At 46.9% G+C, this 16,319-nt stretch overlaps 1 protein-coding gene across 1 annotated transcript in view; it reads right to left on the minus strand.

Annotated features, from left to right (window-relative positions):
- The window catches only part of LOC139265754 (adapter SH3BGRL-like), a 100,037-nt gene that overhangs the window by 23,264 nt on the left and 60,454 nt on the right, over positions 1 to 16,319 (minus strand). Inside the window, exon 3 of the mRNA XM_070883111.1 lies at positions 9,853 to 9,933. Within this exon, the coding sequence (XP_070739212.1) occupies positions 9,853 to 9,933 (81 nt within the window). The remainder of the gene's footprint in view (positions 1 to 9,852; positions 9,934 to 16,319) is intronic.

The raw sequence follows: 16,319 nt of genomic DNA on the forward strand, positions 1-16,319 counted from the left end.
GCCAAAATTGGGAGAGCTGTCCCACAGACTAGTCAAGCACCAGCCTGATATAGTCATACTCACAGAATCATACCTTTCAGCCAATGTCCCAGACTTCTCCATCACCATCCCTGAGTATCTCCTGACCCACCGGCAGGACAGACCCGCCAGAGGTGGTGGCACAGTGTTATACAGTCGGGAGGGAGTGGCCCTGGGAGCCCTCAACATTGATTTCGGACCCCATGAAGGCTCAGGGTTTCAGGTCTAGCATGGCCAAGGAAACCTCCTGCTGAGTACCACACAACGCCCTCCCTCAGCTGATGAATCAGTACTCCTCCATGTTGAACACCACTTGGAAGAAACACTGAGGGTAGCAAGGGCACAGAATGTACTCTGGGTGGGAGACTTCAATGTCCATCACCAAGAGTGGCTCGGTAGCATCACTACTGACTGACCTGGCCGAATCCTGAAGGACATAGCTGCCAGACTGGGCCTGCGGCAGGTGGTGAGGGAACCAACAAGAGGGAAAAACCTACTTGACCTCGTCCTCACCAATCTACCTGTCGCAGATGCATCTGTCCATGACAGCATTGGTAGCAGTAACCACCACACAGTCCTTGCGGAGACGAAGTCCCGTCTTCACACTGAGGACACCCTCCATTGTGTTAGAACATAAGAATTAGGAACGGGAGTAGGCCATCTAGCCCCTCGAGCCTGCTCCGCCATTCAACAAGATCATGGCTGATCCGGCTGTGGACTCAGCTCCACTTACCCGCCTGCTCCCCGTAACCCTTTATTCCCTTATTGGTTAAAAATCTATCTATCTGTGACTTGAATACATTCAATGAGCTAGCCTCAACTGCTTCCTTGGGCAGAGAATTCCACAGATTCACAACCCTCTGGGAGAAGAAATTCCTTCTCAACTCGGTTTTAAATTGGCTCCCCCGTATTTTGCCCCCTAGTGCCCCCTCGTTCTAGTCTCCCCGACCGGTGGAAACAACCTCTCTGCCTCTATCTTGTCTATATTTTAAATGTTTCTATAAGAACACCCCTCATCCTTCTGAACTCCAACGAGTAAAGACCCAGTCTACTCAATCTATCATCATAAGGTAACCCCCTCATCTCCGGAATCAGCCTAGTGAATCGTCTCTGTACCCCCTCCAAAGCTAGTATATCCTTCCTTAAGTAAGGTGACCAAAACTGCACGCAGTACTCCAGGTGCGGCCTCACCAATACCCTGTACAGTTGTGTGGCACTATTACCGTGCTTAATGGAATAGATTCAGAACAGATCTAGCAGCTCAAAACTGGGAATCCATGAGGTGCTATAGGCCATCAGTAGCAGCATAATTGTATTCCACCACAATCTAATCTCGTGGCCCAGCATATCCCTCACTCCACCATCACCATCAAGCCAGGGGACCAACCCTGGTTTAATGAGGAGTGCAGAAGAGCATGGCCAGGAGCAGCACCAGGTGTACCTAAAAATGAGGTGCCAACCTGGGGAAGCTGCAACACAGGACTACATGCATGCTAAACGGTGAAAGCAGCATGCTCTTGACAGAGCTAAGCGATCCCACAATCAACGGATCAGATCAAAGCTCTGTAGTCCTGCCACATCCAGTCGTGAATGGTGGTGGACCATTAAACAACTTACGGGATGTCATGTACCCTACATGGTTACTGCTTGTACTATTACAAGGTGTGCCACCAGAGGGCACTGTAGTGGGAGACGTGTGGGTTACCTGTACAGGTATGCCAGACCTAGTAAAAAAGGCAGGCCACCACGTGTGATCCTCACTCTGGAGTTACATTACATGGACTAAGGTTACTACAGTTCATGCACAACACATTGTCTCATGGAATCATTATTAGAGCATCTGAAGATATAACAATTGGCGATGAGATTACGGACTTTCACCCGAAAATGGCTAACCTTGGTACTTTGCAGCAGTTCGCCGATGATGATTGGGAAGCCTTTGTGGAGAGGCGCGACCATTTCTTCACAGCAAACGACCTGGCAGGCGACAATCAAGCCACACTGGCTGATAAGCGCAGAGCTATCCTGCTAACCAGTTGTGAGCCCACCGTCTATGGCCTCGTCAGGGACTTGCTGGCACCAGCGAAGACAACGACCAAGACGTACGAGGTGCTTGTAACACTGATCCAAGAACAACTCAAGCCCAAAGAGAGCATCCTCACAGCCAGACACCGGTTTTATACACACCGACAGCCCGAAGGCCAGGAGATCGCAAAATATGCTGCAGACCTCAGGAAGCTAGCGGCACCGTGTGATTCCGGCAACCACCTCACTGAAGCGCTGTGGGATATCTTTGTCATCTCTATGGGCCATGAGGGCCTTCTTCATAAGCTACTAATTGCAGATACCACAGTCACACTGCAGAAGACCATCTCCATGAGCCAAGCATTCATGACCTCAACCTGCGGCCCTCGGCGGATGACTCATCCTCAGGACTCAAACCCGGCAAGTACTGTGCACAGAGTGGCGCCTTTTAGAGGCTGGAATGTAGAATGTGAATCTTCTCAGAAGAGAGAGAACAGGCCCCTGAGTCCCTTAACTCAGAGTCCGCCGAGGGGGTCTAATCGAATAGCACCATGCTAGCATAGCGGAGGGAATCACAAGGCTCATCAGTGCCATTTTAAAGACTATGTATGTAAAGGCTGCAGCACAAAGGGCCACCTCCAGTGAATGTGTAAAAGAAATATGACTCACTGTGTTGATGAAGTGTCTGCAGATGGCCATGAATCCAGTACGGATTATGAAGCGATAGTCAGAGAGGTAGCTCAGCCCCATGGTGAGGTATATAGCATATTTACCTGCACCACCCAATGTTCTCCACTGAGGATGGAAGTCGAGCTAAATGGCGTTCCAGTCTTCATGGAAGTGGACACGGGGTTGAGCCAGTCAGTAATGAATCAAGAAGCCTTTGAGAGGCTATGGGACAATCAGGCTGAACGACCCAAGTTGGTCCCAGTTCAGGCAAGCTGCGCACCTGCACCGATGAACTTATCCTGGTCATTGGTAGTGCGGATGTTAAGGTACTCCATGACGGTGCGGTGCACAAGTTACCCCTGTGGATTGTTGCAGGCAATGGACCAACGCTACTCGGAAGGTGGATGGAGAAGATCCATTGGAGCTGGGAAGGTTTCATCCCTCCAGCGATTGACGTCCTCCACGCTCAGAGACAAAGCAAACCCCCACCTGAGGTTGGATCCTGCACCAGAGAGCAGGCCAGCACAACACCCGAGGCACAGACCGCTCAGCACGACTGCATGGAGATGATTCAGCTGAGACGACCCAAACGCACCTTCCAGGCTCCAATGGCAGGACTCCGGAGGAAGAAAATTGGACCCAGAGGCAGCTTTGGTGCCGGAACCCAGGGAGAAGAGGATGACAGCAGTCGACATCGTGGATGGAAGAAAGATGGCACCCAAACCACGAGGTGAGGCGCTGAAGAAAAAAATGGCGGCAGCCAGACCACGAGGTACAGCGCTGATGGAGCAATACGTGGCACCAAGCGAAGAAGAGAATTGGGGTAAAGATAGCAAGGCTCTCTTAAAGGAGGCCCACAACTCACCACACTTAAAGGGACAGTTCCACGCTCTCATTCAATGTAACAGCAACTGTGAGTTAGATGTAAAATGTGTAGTTGATGATCAGAGTTGTGTACATGCAATAAGCAAGGAAAAGTTGCGCGTTTGCGATCGGAGCTACAGGTTACTCACAATAAGTAATGAAACGTTGTGCGATGTAGGATTTCAACTGCATACAGTCAATGCAGCAGGCAAACACCCATCAGGAGCACACAGGTCCAGCGAGCTACCCAATGCTGTAGCCTGCATCCCTGGAACCAGAGTGATGCACCATGGAGTGTGGCCACAAGCAGCTAATATATACAAGCTGCAGAGCAAGCGATCTCAGGAGGGCAACGACAACGGTATCGATACCCTGCCCCTGATCGGCTCCACCTCTCCAGCACCCGATGGCACTAACTGCCACGAGCCTGAAAGAGCAAACTGCGCTAAGACGCAGCCCCCAGACCCTATCGCCACCAAGGCTACTCCCGGGAATGAAGGGTCACTCGCAACGGTTCTCCCAAATGGGACTGGGACCAGCCAAGATCCCAAACCAAATAACGCTGAGGCAAGTTCTCTGTGCACTGCTAGACGACTGCTCCTCAGGAAGCAGCAACAACCTGGGGTGCAAGGAGAGGACAGGGAGGTCACAGGCATCTGTGAACCTGCCCGACGCTAGAAGCAACGGCAAAAGCCCCGAGAGCAGGCAACCTGAGCCAACCGGGTTCCCACTGCCAGCACTGGGCACCGTGCCGCCACCAGACTACCTGGACACCATCCAGTAGTTCTGGCACTAGTTTGTCCTCGCACTAGTTTGTCCTCATGCACCAGTATTGACCCCAGCACTGACTCCAAGTATATTCCAAGTATGTACCTCACCATTCAAATGTACCGCACTCACCATGGTACCACAAAGGCAATACTGTAAATGCAATTTTTTTTGGACTTGAATGTAAATGAATGTAATGAGCCAAGGGCACAATCTGTATGTGGGAGGGAGGAGAGAATGGAGTGGTCATGGACACCCACACAGAAACCACCAGCACCTCTACTGCCAACAAAACACCAGCTACTCACCCAAGCTGGAAACGACCCTCCAAGGGTCAACCAGATAAAGCTAAGCCCAGAGCACAGTCAACGCAAAGGCGATTTGCACTAAACACTTGGGGGAGAGTGATGTCATGTATCCTACATGGTTACTGCTTGTACTATTACAAGGTGTGCCTTGCAGTGGGAGACTTGCAAGTTACTTGTACAGGTGTGCCAGGCCTAGTATAAGTGGCAGGCCACCAGGTGTGATCCTTACTCTGGAGTTACATTAAACGGACTAAGTTCACTACAGTTCAAGCACAACACATTGTTTAGTGGAGTCATTATTAGAGCATCTGAAGATATAACACGGGAGGAGGAGGCTCCATGAATATCCACGTCCTCAATGATGGCGGAGCCCAGCACACAAGTGCGAAAGACAAGGCTGGAGAATTTGCAACCATCTTCAGCCAGAAGTGCCAAGTAGATGATCCATATTGGCCCCCTCCTGAGGTCACCACCATCACAGAAGCCAGTCTTCAGCCAATTCAGTTCACTCCATGTGATATCAAGAAATGGCTGAGCGCACTGGATATAGCAAAGGCTATGAGCCCTGACAATATCCTGGCTGTCATGCTGAAGACTTGACTGTAGCCAAGCTGTTCCAGTACAGCGACAACACTGGCATCTATCCGACAATGTGGAAAACTGCCCAGGTATGTCCTGCCCACAAAAAGCAGGACAAATCCAATCTGGCCAATTACTGCCCTATCAGTCTACTCTCAAACATCAGCAAAGTGATGGAAGGTGTTGTTGCCAGTGCTATCAAGCAGCACTTGCCCACCAATAACTTGCTCACCGATGCCCAGTTTGTGTTCCGCCAGGACCACTCGGTTCCAGAGCTCATTACAGCCTTGGTCCAAACAAGCAGAAAACTCTCCATTGGCTGGAGTCATACCCAGCACACAGGAAGATGATTGACCTCCAACAACCACAATCATCACAGCCCCAGGACATTGCTGCAAGAGTTCCTCAGGGCATCTATTTTTAGCTGCTTCGTCAATGACCTTCCCTCTATCATATCGTCAGATGTGGGGATATTCGCTGATGATTGAACAGTGTTCAGTTCAATTCACAACTGCTCAGATAATGAAGCAGTCCATGCTCGCATGCAGCAAGATATACACAGCATTCAGGCTTGGGCTGATAAGTAGCAAGTAATATTCGCCCTACACAAGCGACAGGCAATGATCATCTCAAACAAGAGAGAGTCTAACCACCGGCCCTTAATATTCAACGGCATTACCGTCGCCAAATCCCCCGCCATCCTGGGGGGGTCGCCATTGACCAGAAACTTAACTGGACCAGCCACGTAAATACTGTGACAACAAGAGCAGATCAGAGACTGGGTATTCTGCGGTGAGTGTCTCACCTCCTGACTCCCCACAGCCTTTCCAGCATCTACAAGGTGCAAGTCAGGAGTGTGATGAAATAAAAGTGGTATTAATGGATCTTCGATGGAGTTGCTCGCAGTAAGTTGGTGGATACATTGTTTTATCATGAGGGGTGCATAAACTATGCACCGTCTACCTGTTCCACTGCTAGGGTGGAGCCATTTTTAAGCTGGCCTGTCCCTTTAAAGTCACAAAGTCCAATTGCTGCGAGTAAACACAGCCTAATGTCAGCGTAATTGTGGGTCAATTTGAAGATTATATTGTAAATTTACAGCTTTAGGTCAAAAAAAATCACAATGAATGCCTTTCCCTTTTAAGATATAAAAACAATCGATACTTTGACATCTCAAAGCGCGAGGTCCGAAACAAGATATCTGAAGCGATGGACACTCTTTTATATGTATTGCGTAAATGTGGGCATTAGTGAGGTGTCGGATTACAGCAGGTTATTTGATATCCAACAACACTGAGTAGCCAGTGTGGCCATCACAGAATCATGCAGTGCACTGTTTGAATAAATTACAACACTGGTGTGCAAACAGCGAGATTACCGTTTGTGTCATTCTGCAACAAAAGCAGCCCCTGAGCCCCCATCTGTAAAACAGCTGAGAAATGCGCAGCCCTTTCAATCATCATTAGAGATATTGATATTTCTACACAGTAACAGGCAATATTCTTTGCCTCATCGTCAGGACTGATATTTATTCAGTATAAATGGGAAATTTCACAGGATCCTCTCTGATCTTATTAAAATAGCCTCATTAATAAATCAGAGTTGTGTTTTTTAAAAATATAAAAACATTTCTCAACTGAAGGTTGTCAGAGCTGTTACAATTGGCGACACACAGCAATTCTAGGTCACTAATTGTCTGTCTCTATGGCAATACCCCAGTGTGGTCTCATGACCTACACGCCTCAGAACGGAATCCATGCATTTCAGTTCTCCTCATGAGAATGAAACATCGGACTGAATTTTATTGGGCAGCAGTGCAGTGGCAAAGGGTTTTCAGTACTTAAAGACAAACTTTATTCATTTAATTTGATAGTGCTTAACCTGTATTAACAAGTTGGTTAGCCTATTTCTGGGTCTTTTCATCAGCACACTGGGATTACATCACAGATTCACTTCACAGTAGAACTGATGGGTCTTGTAAGCTTCTTGTAAAAAATTTTGTCCACTGACACCCAGTAATTGAAAAGCGCAATGAACCTTTAGAAGAAATAGGGTAGTATGTTCATTACCCACCATGGCCTCGCCGCTCCCTATCTCTGTAAGCTCCTCCAACCCTACAATGCTCCGAGATCTCAGCTTGCCTTCAATTCTGGCCTCTTGTGCATTTCTGATTTCCTTTGTCCACCATTGGCGACCATGCCTTCAGCTACCTAGGCCCCAAGCTCCGGAATACCTTCTATTAACCTCTCTCTCCTCCTTTAAGATGCTCCTTAAAACCTCTCTCTTTGACCAAGCTTTCAGTCGCTTGTCCCGGTATCTCCCTCTGTGGCTCGGTGTCAAACTTTGTCTGATAACCATATTTTACTACGTTGAAGACGCTTGATAAAGGCAAATTGCTGCTGAGCTTTGTGAGCAACCACACCCAGTGCACGAGTCATCTCTTCATACAAGTGTTAATGACATGCAAATCCACGGTTGTTTTGAGACATGCAAATCTACATGACTGACGTGGAGATTTCACCAGCTGGCTGACTTGTGGAAATATTTTGAGTTTGACGAACACACGGATTTTACAGCAAAGTAAACTTTAGGATAAATACTCTCCCCCCACCCAGCCCCTTCAGCTTTCACCCCTTCACCTGCACTGCTGAAGAGCATGCTAGGTTACAATCCCCGTCGTTGTCAGCGGCCCTTCTGATCTTCAGCAAAGTGGCAATTCTTCCTGTGGAGCCCCAGACTCTCACTGCTGGCAGCTGTTCAACTGCTGTAGCAGTCGCAATGAGTTCTAACCCTGCACTCAGCCAGCACCACACATAACTATTGTTGTGATCTGGAACGCACTGCCTGAAAGGGCGATGGAAGCAGATTCAATAGTAACTTTCAAAAGAGAATTGGATAAATACTTGAAAAGGAAAAATTTGCAGGGTTATGGAGAAAGAGCAGGGGCGTGGGCCGAACTGGATAGTTCTACCACAGATCTAGTACAGTCATGATGGACCAAATGATCTCCTTCTGTGCTATAAATATTATGTCTATAATGTACCTATAAATGACTCCACGAGGCAATGTGTTGTACTCAAACTGTAGTGACCTTGGTGCTTTATTCGTAACTCCAGAGTGAGGCAGCCGCATGGTGGCTCCCGATTTATACAGCCCCTGCTACTAGGGCAGGAAACCCTGGTTTCCACCAGTTGCGCCCTCTAGTGGTGCCAGCATGTATATACACAGTATAAACCTTATTGATAGTACATCAGGTTAACAAGTCTCCATCTTCTGCAACTATACAGTGACTACACAGAGAGTATATCTGTAGCCTGCATATATAACAATAAGATTCTATGATTTTATGGAAGGTCACCATATCTAATATGAATAAATATCAGTGGCACGGGCTACTACAGGTGCAGAATAAATCCCCTCTTTAACAGCACATCGCAAATGGGGTGAAAATAATCGCAGATTAAAACACACTATAAGGGGAGAGCAGAATATATGGCCCAAAATCTGTTAATGCATTTGTATCATGAAATACGGAACACACACATTTATACAACAATGCAGAATAAATAGACCACGACATAGCCCTTTAGGATACCAACGTATGAACGCTGAATGTAGTAATCAAAAAGTCCCCTCTGCTGTTTCTGTGGCAGCCTTGACTCATTTAAAATCAGTTAACATCACTCGTAAAATATCAGAAAAGGGAATTTTGGAGAATCACGTCAAGTGTTCTTATGCTGTATCCCAAAAGAACATAAGAAATAGGAGCAGGAGTAGGCCATTCGGCCCCTCGAGTCTGCTCCGCCATTCAACAAGATCATGGCTGATCATCAACCTCAACTCCACTTTCCTACCTGATCTCCATATCACTTGATTCCCCTGGACTCCAAAAATCTATCTATCTCAGCCTTGAATATATTCAGAGACTCAGCATCCACAGCCCTCTGGGTCAGAGAAGTCCAAAGAGTCACATTCCTCTGAGTGAAGAAATTGCTCCTCATCTCGGTCTCAAAAGGCCCTCCCTGAGTTATAGACACTCCAGCCAGGGGAAACAACCTCTCAGCATCTACCCTGTCAATCACCATCAGAATCTTCTATCACCTCTCATTCTTCTAAACTCCAGAGCGTTTAGGCAACTTCTACACAATCCCATGATGTTATTTCACTGAGCTTAGCCCAGACAGTCATTTGATTTGTGAAACTCATCTTTAAATAAACATCTATCAACTTTCTAAAGGAACCGAGAACCCCCCCAAGCTTCAGCGTATAAATATACGACACAGTAGTGAGCTAATTGCAAGTGACAGTAAATATATAAAAGAGGCACATTTCAAACATTCGGGGTAGAAGTATTGTTAGTGATGTTGTCGTATGAGCGTTTACATACACTCATAGCAAATTCCTCTCCCTGCTATTTTGTGATAATGTTTCTGTTAAAATAATGGAGAGGGGAAATTTGATATGGGGAATGTTAAAGTGTTTGTATGAAAACATCACTGACAGTAATTTCTACACTGTTTATTTGGAGCCCATACTCAATCCTTCACATCCATAAAAAAATCTGGTTCATGCATTTGTGGAAACAGAATTAATAGAAGTCTCGGCTTATTTCCAATCTAACCTTTGAGCCGGGTGGAGCGGTCAGGCCTAGAAATGCATACACAGCATTATTCTCTCTGGCATCGAAAAACGCTTCAAAGTTCTAGAAAGAGAGAAGATAGAATCATAGAATGATACAGCACACATGGAGGCTATTCGACCTATCGTGCCTGTGCCGGCTCTTTGAAACAGCAATCCAATTAGTCCTACTCCGTTGCACTTTCCCCACAGCCCTGAAATGTTTCCCCTTCAAGTATTTATCCAATTTCCTTTTGAAAGTTATTATTGAATCTGCTTCCACCACCCTTTAAGGCAGTGCATTACAGATCGCAACTCGCTGTATAAAATGTAGCTGATTACTTTAAATCTGGGTCCTCTGATTACTGACCCTACTGTCCCTGGAGACAGCATCTCTATCAAAACCCTTCATGATTTTGAACCTTTATTAAATCTCCCCTTAACCATCTCTGCTCTAAGGAGAACAATCCCAGCTTCTCCAGTCTCTACACATGACTGAAGTCTTTCATCCCATTTTAGTAAGTTTTCCCTGCACCCTCTCCAAGGCCTTGACATCCTCCCTAAAATGTGGTGCCCAGAATTGGATACAATACTCTGCTGGAGCCTAACCAGTGAATTATAAAGGTTTGGCATAACTTCCTTGCTTTAGTACTGTATATCTCTGTTTATCAAGCCAAAGATCTGTATGCTTTTTTTAACAGTCTTCTCAAATTCTCTGCATAAAATTTGATCTGCATGTGCTGTACATTTCACCAGTCTATGTCCTCCTGAAGTCTGTTACAATCCTTCTCATTGTTTCGTACCTATCCGAATTTTGTGTCATCTGAAAACATTGAAATTAGGCCTTGCATAGCCAAGTTTAGGTCATTAATATATATCAAAAAGAGCAGGGCACCTAATACAAACCCTGGGAGACACCACTGTACTTATTTGTTCATTAATAGTCCCAGGGGCTTCCTGGGAGTTAATCAATAGTTCTTGGGTTTTCCTGGGAGTTTATCAATAGTTCCCGGGTTTTCCTGGGAGTTTATCAATAGTTCCGGGGATTCCTGGGAGTTGATCAATAGTTTCAGGGGATTCCTGGGTGTTTATCAATCGTTCCAGGGATTTTCCTGTGAGTTTATCAATCGTTCCAGGTGTTTCCCGGGAGTTTATTAATAGTTCCAGGGGATTCCCGGAAGTTTAGCAATTGTTCCAGGGGATTCCTAGAAGTTTATTAATAGTTCCAAGGGATTCCTGGGAGTTTATCAATCATTACAGGGGATTCCTGGGAGCTTATCAATCGTTCCAGGGGTTTCCCGAGAGGTTATCAATAGTTCCAGAGGTTTCCCGGGAGTTTATTAATAGTTCCAGGGGATTCCCGGAAATTTATCAATCGTTCCAGGGGATTCCTGGAAGTTTATTAATAGTTCCAAGGGATTCCTGGGCGTTTATCAATCATTCCAGGGGATTCCCAGGAGCTTATCAATCATTCAAGGGGATTCCCGGGAGCTTATCATCAATAGTTCCAGGGGATTCCTGGGAGTTTATTAATAGTTCCAGAGGATTCCCGGGAGTTTATCAATCGTCCCAGGCGATTCCCAAGAGTTTATCAATCATTCCAGGAGATTCCTGGGAGTTTATCAAAGGTTCCAAGTCGCCACGCACAAAATTTGAAAACTTCTTGTGTCCAGAAAAAAAAAATCCACATAAGCCGTCAGGAATTAGTTTCAAACCATATTAACCTCTGTGCTACTAAATTAAACTGTCTTTTGATAACACGATTATTGCCTGCCCTAATGAATTCCAACACATTGGGCTCAATTTTAGCCACTAGAGATTTCTGGCGTACTTACCAGAGGTGCGCCAGTTTTCCACGCATGGAAGTGCGCCAACAATCTTCAGGACGATTTTGGCCGCTGTCCCGGGTCTTCTAGCTACTGGCGTGGCGAGGCGACTGGGTCTGTGGGCGGAGCCAGCTTCCTGCGCTGGAAAAAGTGCCGGGACGCTGGACATGCGCAGTAGGATCGGGATTGCCGTGATCGCGCATGCGCAGTAGAATCGGATCAGTAAGTGAGTGAGAGAGCTGCAGTTTCAACTGATCGCGTAGTGGGGAATTAGGAAAATCAATAAGCACTACAACAATCGCTGCCCACCACTCCCCGCCTCCCCCCCCCCCCCCCCCCCAGACAGAATCAAAAAGCAACATTGCAGCTTATTGTTTATCAGATCCAGCGGATCTTCTATTTTGTATTAGAGAATTGATTCGTCCCCCCTTCAGCCTCCCGATACTTTGCCGCGTTTCTGCCGAGCCCAGCCAGCCCAGCCCAGCCTCTCCTCCACCCCCCACCACTCCCCTCCCCTCCTTCCCTTCAGCCTCCTGATGCGTCTTTGCCGGCCGCCCCTTTCCTGGCCGAGTTCAATTCAAGGTAGGATTTACTACAGTTATTTATTTGTTATTCAATTGTTTACCTGAGTTCTTTATTTTTATTGCGTTATTTCATCTTTTATTTGCAATGTTTGATGCTTGGTCGTGGCTGCCATTGGCTCCCGCACCTAGCCCTGACAGAAGGGCATTGCCAGTGCGTGCTCCAGTTGGGAAGGTAAGACTCTTTACTTATTATTACTTGAGTTATTTTATATTTTATATTATTTATTAATTGTTATGGGTTATATGGTTCTTTATTGGTTAAAGTGATGTGTTTAACGCTTAGTCCTTTGTGTTTAATGCTTCCCACCCCGTCTCTGGCTATCTGCCCTGAACTCTTAACTCTAGGTAAGGTTTTTTAGAATGTACAAAAGTGGACACTTACTCTGGCCTAAATTAGTTTGGAGTAAGTTTTAACTATCCAAACTTGCATAAATGGCTAAAACAGGGGTAAGTGGTTGGTAACGCCCCCTTTTGAAAAAAAAACCTGAACTAAAAAAGACTTAACTAACTCACTTACACTGGAGCAACTTCGATGTGGAGAATTGCGATTTTTAAGCTACTCCAAAAAAATCTAATTGCTCCAAAAAAGCCGGAGCAACTCCTGGGGAAACTTGGGCCCCCCGAGGGACACGACTTCTCTCCAAGGGACTTGACTTCTCTCCGAGGAACTGGATTTCTCTCCGAGGGACTGGACTTCTCTCCGAGGGAAAACTTAATCAGTGTTGGGTAATAACGATTTGACACGTGCCCACACAAAATGAAACATTCTCTCCACACTGCTGCCTGCTGGCCCATGTTTTATCGGGAGGTGCTGTTGAAGATTATCGGGTCGTCCTTTTCGGCCAGGGATAGGGGCGGCGAACATCGGATCGTCCCTTAGGCCAGGGATAGGGGCGGTGGCGTCGGGTCCCGCTCACAGCCTGCAGGACGCGCTGGGAGGGCGAGGAGCTACTGCGCATGCATGCAGACTCCATTGCGCATGCGCGCAGCTGCCGGCACTGTTTTCGGCGCAGGGCCATAGCTCCACCCCCACTCCACGAGAAATGCCGCGCCAGGACCCGTGACACACAGCAGAGCGGCCAGAATCGTTAGTAAGTTTTTTGCAGTTCTGAGCGCGCAAAGTCGCCGCATCTCAGGAGAGTACGCCAGAAAAAGGGGTTGGGGAAATTTGGGCCCTTAGTAACTAATTAGAGTAGTTTTATTTCAGTATCTGCTTCATTCAGGTTCATGCAGCCTCTAAGGCTGCTCCAGCTGTATAATTTCAGGGGGAAAGCATCACAAAAGATTCCTCATATTGGGTCCAAGTTTCCCCCCCTGTAAAAACAGCACACTGTGAGGTGCGCCGACTTTCTAGAATAAAAAGGGCGCTGAAAAGTTACCTTCTAATTCTCCCCGCTCCTCAGGACGTCTTCGGCCTCGGCGTAGTGCAGCACAAGGGGTGGGGAGGCGGAGCCATGTCCCGGCATTGAAAACAGTGCCGGGACCTCTACACATGCACACTAGAGTGTGCGCGCATGTGTAGTAGCTCCTCGCAGCCCAAATCTCTACAACGCTCTGCAAACTGTGTGGGAGGGGCCCGAAGCACGCCACCCCTAGCCCTGGCTGAATGGGCTCCCCAGGCATTGAAGATGTGCTTAAATAGTTATCGGGACTCGGGCTTCCTAGAAACACCCACACCGATCATCGCTGGGATGATCCGATTAACTGGGAGTCCAGAAAGCAACGTCTGCCTGAGATGTCTGGGAGGGAAATCGCTGGTTTCATTGACAGACCGACTGAGAAATCACCTGATGGGAAGTAAGTTGGAGGGAGAGCCCACTTACTTGCTGTGGTCGGGAGTTACACAAACACATGTTCAGAGTCAGTCTGTACTCCTTCAGAAGATGGGCGCTCCGGCCACGGATGCTTTATCAGTGACAAAAGAGTAATAACAGGGCAGAAAACTCGTACACAACTCCTGTTGACAGACGCAGCTTGCAACACTCCAGATAAGTGGCTGAAAATCTCAGATGTGGGACCTGCCAAATATTGACGACTCTGAGCTGGACTCGGGATCCATGTTTTTGAACATTCTCTGACAACCACAGATTTTGTCAAAGTAAGGAGATGACACTTCAAGACCAACCTGCACATCCGCGAGGAGCGCGCTTAGACTGGGGGAGAAATGCCCTGCTTTTATTCCGGACTGGTTGGAATTCTAAAAGTGGAATCTTGCAATCTGGAAGCACCAAATTAATAAACACCAGCGTCTAGGTACAAAATACGCCAATTCTATCTTGAATGTCCATGGGGCGAGGAAGCCAGCGACTGATTGCTTTACACGCACAGGTCTCTCCCAGCCTCCCGCCCCTAGCCGTGGCCAAAAGGTTTTGCCGGTGCATGCTCCAGTCGGCAAGGTAGGACTTCTCATTTTTATTACTTGATTTAATGTTAATTTATTGTTATTTAAAAATTATGATGGTTTCTATGCATCTTTATGGTTAAAAGTGAAATGTTTAATGCTTTGGAAAGCCCTCTAACTTCCCTTTCCCCCCCCAGATCTCTGGCTGCCTGCGCTGATTTCTTAATTCACCGCAGGGTTTTTCTGAACGTACAAAAGTGCCCACTTACGCTGGCCTAAGTCAGTTTGGAGTAAGTTTTAGCTGGCTAAACTTGCTTAAATGGACAAAACAGGCGTAAGTGGCTGGTAATGCCCCCTTTTGAAAAAAAACTGAATTAAAAAAAAACGAACTCACTTACACTGGAGCAACTTAAATGGGGAGAATTGCAATTTTTAAGTTACTCCCAAAAAAAACGGAGCAACTCCTGGGGAAACTTGGGCCCAAAGTGTGCAGATATAGAGCAAACAACTTTGCATAATAATCACCAGAGCCGGACAGGTTTAGAATCACCAGTCCCTGATCAATGTTCACCGAATAAGGTCGGTTCTATTTCGGCAGTGCTGGTGACCGATTACTCACCAGAAAAACACTCTATTTTCGATCCAAAGAGTGAGTTTCTGGTTTAAGTATGAAACTAAAAGAAATAAACAAAGTAAGCTTTTAAGATTTAGAATTATTTGAGCAGTTTTAATCACTAATGTGACATTATAGATCATAGTCCATGATGAAGAGGGAGATCATTACCTAGCAATTACTCCAGGCACCATTAGTGGATGAAAGCTGAGTGTGTTCATATATATCGCCGCTGCTATTATAACACAAGAACATAAGAAATAGGAGCAGGATTTGGCCATTTGGCCTCTCGAGCCAGCTCCACCATTCAATGAGATCATGGCTGATCTGATCTTGGCCTCAATTCCACTTCCCCACCCGCTCCCCATAACCCTCGACTCCTTTATCCTTCAAAAATCTGTCTATCTTCACCTTAAATATATTCAATGACCCAGCCTCCACAGCTCTCTGGGGCACAGAATTCCAAAGATTCACGAAACTACTCCTCACTTTCATTTTAAATGGGCGACCCCTTATTCTGAAACGATGCCCCCTAGTTCGAGATTCCCCCATAAGGGAAACATCCTCTCTGCATCTACCCTGGCGAGCCCCCTCAGAATTTTATACTTTTCAATAAGATCCCCTCTCAGTCTTCTCAACTCCAACGTGGATGCTAAAGAGATAAGGCTGCCGCTGAAAGAGTGGGCAAAGGAATGACGTTCAACAACTTGCAGATCTAAAGCCCTTCTCACGTACAGGAAGGCGTCTGGAAGCACTTCACGTTGAGGAAAATGAAGAATGGATAACGTGCAGGAGGAGAGTGGGGAGAAAAAAAAAGAGGGCTGGGTTGTGGGACCAAGAGAAGGGTTTTGAGGAGGTTTTTGAAAGTGTAGAGCGAGGTTGTAAGCTGGAGAGAATGAGGTGAAAGTTCCAGATGGCAGGAGCGAAGTGACTGATCGAGTGGCCGCCCGCCAGTGGTTGAGCTGAGGGATGGGGACAAGGCAGTTAGAGCTGTGGAGGATGTATTTGGGAATACGAGCAAGGCCGGAGATCACCAAGATACGGTGATGCCACACCATTAAACATTCGCCCACTGATACCGCCATCAAGCATTTCTCGGCCTATTAA

Source organism: Pristiophorus japonicus, chromosome 6 (assembly GCF_044704955.1).
Source record: "Pristiophorus japonicus isolate sPriJap1 chromosome 6, sPriJap1.hap1, whole genome shotgun sequence".
NCBI lineage: Eukaryota > Metazoa > Chordata > Chondrichthyes > Pristiophoridae > Pristiophorus > Pristiophorus japonicus.